The sequence below is a fragment of the Hibiscus syriacus genome, unplaced genomic scaffold (genome assembly GCF_006381635.1).
Source record: "Hibiscus syriacus cultivar Baekdansim isolate YM2019G1 unplaced genomic scaffold, ASM638163v2 tig00110584_pilon, whole genome shotgun sequence".
NCBI classification, from domain to species: Eukaryota; Viridiplantae; Streptophyta; class Magnoliopsida; order Malvales; family Malvaceae; genus Hibiscus; species Hibiscus syriacus.
In genome coordinates, this window is record NW_024062792.1 from 4,513,364 (window position 1) to 4,519,537 (window position 6,174).

At 35.5% G+C, this 6,174-nt stretch overlaps 1 protein-coding gene across 1 annotated transcript; it reads left to right on the forward strand.

The window, feature by feature from the left end:
- The first annotated feature begins 699 nt into the window (after positions 1-699).
- Positions 700-1,550, forward strand: LOC120133532 (golgin-84-like). The gene is made up of 2 exons (XM_039150103.1): positions 700-888; positions 1,149-1,550. The coding sequence occupies exons 1-2, from the start codon at positions 700-702 to the stop codon at positions 1,548-1,550; spliced, it is 591 nt and encodes a 196-aa protein (XP_039006034.1).
- The last annotated feature ends 4,624 nt before the right edge of the window (positions 1,551-6,174 follow it).

Here is a 6,174-nt window from a genome sequence, read left to right on the forward strand (position 1 = left end):
TGAAGATTCTGGGGTATGTGGAAGCAACCATATGGGATTTATTTGATCAGTTGAAAAGAGGAATTAACCCTACGCCGACAGTGTTAGCTGAAACCTTTCAATCCATAAGCACCTGTCGTAAACATGGAGGAGGACGATTCTTAGGAAGTTCTCAACTACTGATAGTATGGATCCAAAGTCATTCTTGGAAGGAAAGAGAAGAACCACCTATTAGGACCATGTTATCCGATTATTCTCCCTTAGAAGATTTGCTCAAGCAGGGGTGGGCAACAAATAGCTTTGAGGATAGATGGACTACTACTTTTAAAAACCTTAAGGAGGATGAAATCGTATAGAAAACACCTTGGTTTTATTAGAGATAAATCCTTTATCGCATAGAGGACCATGACTGGGTAAGGCTTCTACAAATTTGGGGGCTATTGGGTATACTCCACTTCAAGTTCTGAGGCAATATGGAGTACGTCAATTTATGCATGTCACCAAAGGATTAGCCACATTCGAATTCTCTTTCCAGGGAAGACATTATAAGTCAAAGATCTGAGAAATCTCCGAACAGTGGAGCAAAATTTTCTGAAGCTTGTTAGTAGCATATTCTGTCATGGTGGCCATTGATTAGAAAATTAGAGGCTTCATAGAAAGAATGAGAATCTCCCACAACCCTATGAAAACAATGTCCCGGTGGAGGAATTGATAGGGGAGATGCCTTCTAAAGCTAAGATCCTTAGGAGGGAATTCGAGGAAGAAAGAATTGGATGTGAAAAACAAAGTAGAGAAATGAAGGATGCAATGTTTCAGCTGGGGTTAAATAGAGATGTTCACGAAGCAAATGTCGAGAAGTATAAGAAAGACATGGAAAAACTTGAAGCATATCATGAGTATTTAAAGAAGGTATACAGAAAGTTGTACTTGAAAGACCGAATAGCTAAATTTTGTAAGACGTCGGAGCAGTGGGTGAAAGAAATGAGAGTCCAAAAGTGCCATTTCAAAATTTTAGAAGATGAAAACAAGTGTCAACTCAGAAAGCTCAAGGCTAAAATGAAACAGAGAGAAGAATGAGAGGCTGATAGGAAGGCAATGATCAGGCATACCAAAGCGTATAGCAGTGAGATTGAAAAAATAAAAACTAAAAGTTTGAGGGATGAGAACAGGAAAGGATTAGAATCCAAGAGTTGGAAACTGAAATGAACGATATACTTGAGTCATTCAAAGCCAGAGGCCAACGAATTCAGGAACTCAAGGAAGAAAGGGAGTCGAAAAGGGACTTGGTTTGCAATGAAATGCAAGGCTGGAATCGTATCCTGGCTAGAAAACAGGCTGAAGTTAAGTCTTGGATGCAGAGGTACTCTACCAAAAATTCACAAATTGAAGAACCCAGTAGAGAAATAAGAGATATGCAGCTGAGGCATGAGGAAGAAATGAGCCACACTCAAACAAAAAACCTTGAACTTGGGGATCATGTCATGCAATTAGAGGACTACCTATATCAGGAGCAGGTCCCACCAGCTTCGATGAACTTAAGGTTGTCTAGGGAAGATAATAGAGCTCTGTGAGGGCAAGTTAGAGGATTCAAAAATGAGCTTCAGCAATGTTGAATTCAGATCACTTATTTAGAGAATGAGATCATTGGTATCAATGTTGGATAAAAACACACCTTAGAATATTATTGAGCCATCGTAGCAGAACGAGAACACATGATGGGCGATTATGCAGATGAGTGAGGTAGCTCGCTACACAAGAGATTTGGCTAATAGGTCATAAATAATTTTGGATCGCACCAGCCCAGTAACTGACTATGGGAAAAAGGTCACGGAACTCATGAATGAGATTGTCAAACTAAATATGAGGGCTAGTCCTTATCTGTAAACAAACCACTTTGTACTGTTTGAAACTTTTTGGACCCAATGAAACTAATCCTATGATATTCACTATTATCAATCAATGCCTTTTTGCATTAACATTTTACACTTACATAAATATACATACATTAATTAATTCATAACATGCATTCATGGTTAAAAGAATAATAAAAATTAATTTACCGAAGATTATGTGATAGAAGATATTGGCTGAAAAAATGACACATCGACACAACATTCGAAGCAAAAGAATAGATGTAAAACTCAAACAAGTTAAAAAAGAGATGCAGGAGAATTTAATGAAAATGCAGCATGAATGGGAGAACAAATGGAACAGACTCAGAAGTCTACCGTGGACAACATCATGCAAAACCAATCCAATATGGTTGATCAGATTGTCGCAAGGTTAACTACAATAAAGGTTGAGATTGGGAAAGTGTCGGTCACTACACCCGTAGAAATCATTGAATGTACTTCACTTCCCACCGTCCCAAGATTGGTTATCACACCTGAAAATATTGTCGGGCAATCCACCACAATAGTAGTAAATGATCCTTAAAGCAATCCAATTGAACAAATGGTACCAGACCTTGATGAGGTGGAAAGAACCAGAAATGAGATACCTGAACACTTGAAGGATTGGTGTAAGGATTTTTTTTCATAGAAATGGGAGGGCATAGTTTCCAAGAGCCAGATGCAACCGAATTAAGCTTAGTACATGATCTGATACTATCTCCTAAAGTTAAGATGTCGGAGTTTGAAAAATATGAGGGTAAAACTTATCCTATTACACACTTGACGATGTTTATTAGGAGAATGACAAGTTTCGTTAGAGATAATAAGCTTTTAATTCACTGTTTCCAAGCAAGTCTGATAGGGTCTTGTTGAGTTAATCGATCGATGAATCGGCCAAGAGGGGGTAAATTGGTAATAAAAATTTTGGTGGAAGCTTTTGCAGAAAATTGAAAATATTTGCACAACGATTTAGAGTGGTTCGACTTTCTCAACCAAAGTTCATGTCCAGTACCTTAGATATCCACACTAAGGATTTTCTACAGATTCACTAATTTATCTTTCTTTTGAGGACAAAGAGTAACCTTACAACTCCCTCAAGAATTATACCCCAAATTCTTGAGAACACTCTCTCTCAAAGAGAACAATACAAATTTCACGAACTTACAGAAAAACCTCTCAAGGCAAGATGTTTGCACAATTCTAGAACAAAGAAAGAACACTCAAGAATGAATACAATTGTGTTCTTGAAAGAAAAATGAATATTGAATGGAAAATAGGCTTGAATTTTACAAACTTGATGTTTGATGCTTTCTCTCTTGATTCTTTCTCAATTCTTGTTGATCAATGGCTCCTAAGCTTGTTTAAATACACCTTGGATCACTTCTGAACGTTAGGGATCATTGGTGAAGTCAATAGAGTCGTTATGGTGTGAATACCATTTAAAAAATCTGTTGGGAGCGTTGGTGTATCGGTACACTGTCAAGGTGTATCGGTACACTCAGTGTAAAATTCAAATATTTCGACTGTTGGTTGACATGGTGTATCTGTACACTCAAGAGTGCATCGGTGCCCAAATTACATTCGATGTTTCTCGGAGCCAGGAGTGTATTGGTACATAAGCTATGTATCGATACCCAAATTACATTCGATGTTGGGGGTGTATCGAGACATCCAAGAGTGTATCGGTACCTCCCTTTGTAAAAATCATTTTTGGCACGATTAAGGTTTGTAAAAATTGTTTCAAAAATATTTTAAGACTAAAACACAATTTTACACTTAAGTAAGGATTAAAATTGACATTTGAAAGCTTGTAGTAATATTTTTTATATTCGAATAATTTAATCAAATATATAATTTTAAATCGAATAGAAAATCTTAAAAATTCATTTACAATTTATTTGTTATATCGAAACATCAAAATGTTTTCAACAATCTCCCCCCCTTTTTGATATAACAAAACATTTTAGTAATTTTAAGATTTTCTTTGAAAATCAATTTTGAAAATTACTCCCCTTACTTTATTCTCCCTTTTTTTGTTAAATCAAAAAGTCTCTATGAAAAATTTAAACAAGGTTTTAAAGAAAATAGCCAATTAATATATATATACATATAGCTTAAGCTGCTAAGATCACAATTAAGAGAAAGGTTAGCCATTAGTCCATAATCAATATTCATATAAATGTGTAAATTGGGAATTGGTCATATGAAATCTAAAATGTGAATGATGCATATACTAACATAAAATTCAATTTAAGTTCAAAAGTAATAAACATTCAATATTCAAACCAAAAGTAAATCCAAAAACATCCAAAACACACAAATCCAAAATATTCAAAATGTTTTAACAATAAGTTCTAAGTTCAATAACCAAGAAAACTAAGCAAGGAAATGTCTAATCATCCATAGGTGGATCGAGACGAGGAAAATGTGCTCGCATCGCAGTTATATTAAGCGTAAGCACATTTAATCCTTCATTCATAGCTTCGTTGTTAGCTCGCATCTCTCGTTGAATTTCCAATTGTTGAGCCCCCATATCGGTTAATTGAGACTCTATGGATGCAAACCTCAAGTCAAATGTCTCCATAAACGATCGAAAGTATTGAGGCATTTGAACCTCTTACTGGACCGACTCGTCCTCGAGTACATGATCATCGATATCACGCATAAGTTCTTCAAGCTCTAGATCATTATCAGCTGCCGGTGCCGAAGGAGCTCATGAAGAGCTAGCACCTGGTGTTTTCTCGATTGATCGAACCCATTGATCCTTTTCCCCGAACCATCCCGATTTCTTCAAGGTTGTGAGATTTATTGGGTTCTTAAGAGGGATGGCTACATCAAGTTAGACCCTAAGATTGGATTTGATAAACAAATTACTTAGAAGACAACCGTAAACCAAGGTTTCTATATATTTGGATGGGACATTGTTCACGGTTTCTACTAGCTCACCAAAAATGATTTGTGGCAAATTTATTTTCTTATTACGTTGGATACAATGTATCCACCATAAATCTAAAGCTCTAAGGGTGGAGTATCTACTTCCAGATGGTCTAAACCACCAAGAGATCATCAAATGGAGAAATTGCTCATGGTGAGTTAACAAGGTACTCGCACTAGCCTTAGCTCTATAATTGGTAGCCACAATTTCTTTTTCATTATCTAAACCCTCATTATCTAAACCAAAGATGTTAGTGATTGTGTCAGAGTCAATATAAATGAATTAACCTAAGAGATAAGATCGAATCCCTATCGTGGCAGTATGAAACTCGTTTTGGACACAAACATCATTGGAATAGAAAATACGGACTAGTTGGTCATAAACAATAGGTTTGAGCTGAATCAAATTTCCAAGATCGGAGGGTAGGAAGATATGCAAAATTCATATCAACCATGGCTTGGATAGAGGGGATACGCTCTTCCCGGATTTTATATGACTCGAATAAATTAACAAACCTATGGTAGATATCTTCTCGACGACCAGGTTGGTTAAAACAAGAATTAAGAATAGTCATATCTGGAGCGTTTGGGTTTAGATTTTGAGGTGGATTAAGAGGTCATTTTTAGGTTAGTTTGACGACCGACTAGACGATGACCTAGGATGTTTGGAATGAGACATGGTATTTAATCGGAATGGATAAGATTACCTTCAATTTGAAAATACATGTATGCAATACAATCAATCCCAAAACTCAATATGAGTCCTCAATATTCAAGGTTCTCTAAAATTAATCCTAATGGGCAACTTTGAAAACTATTTTTGAAAAAAATGTTTGAAAAATCATAAAACAACATAATTAAATCAAAAGCAACAAAACAATATATATATTTGTATTTCAAAAATTTTTAAAAATGTTGAGAAATCTTGTGTTTTTGATGATATTTGTTGTATATTCTTGTGCTAAAACAAAATATGAACAATGCCCGATATCTAATTCAACCTAGAACTAATCAAAACTAGTCATAAGTTCAAAAATTAATAAAATAGAGGTTTTTGAAATATTATCTTGAAAAATGAGTGAGATTTGTTGTTGTTTGCACTAATTTGATGATTCCAACATGTTTAGAAGTTGAAAAACTATCGAATTCCAACTATAGATTGAAGGTTTTGAGTAAGAAGAGATTTAGGGTTGAAGAGAATGAGAACGTCGTTGAGTGTTTAGAGAGAGAGGTCTTGGCAAAATATGTTATTTTAGGGATTTTAAGCCTAAAACCCGACGGGTGTATCGGTACACCTGTGAGTGTATCGATAAACATTCAATTAATGTATCGGTACACATTCATAGTGTATCGATACATAGAAAAGGTT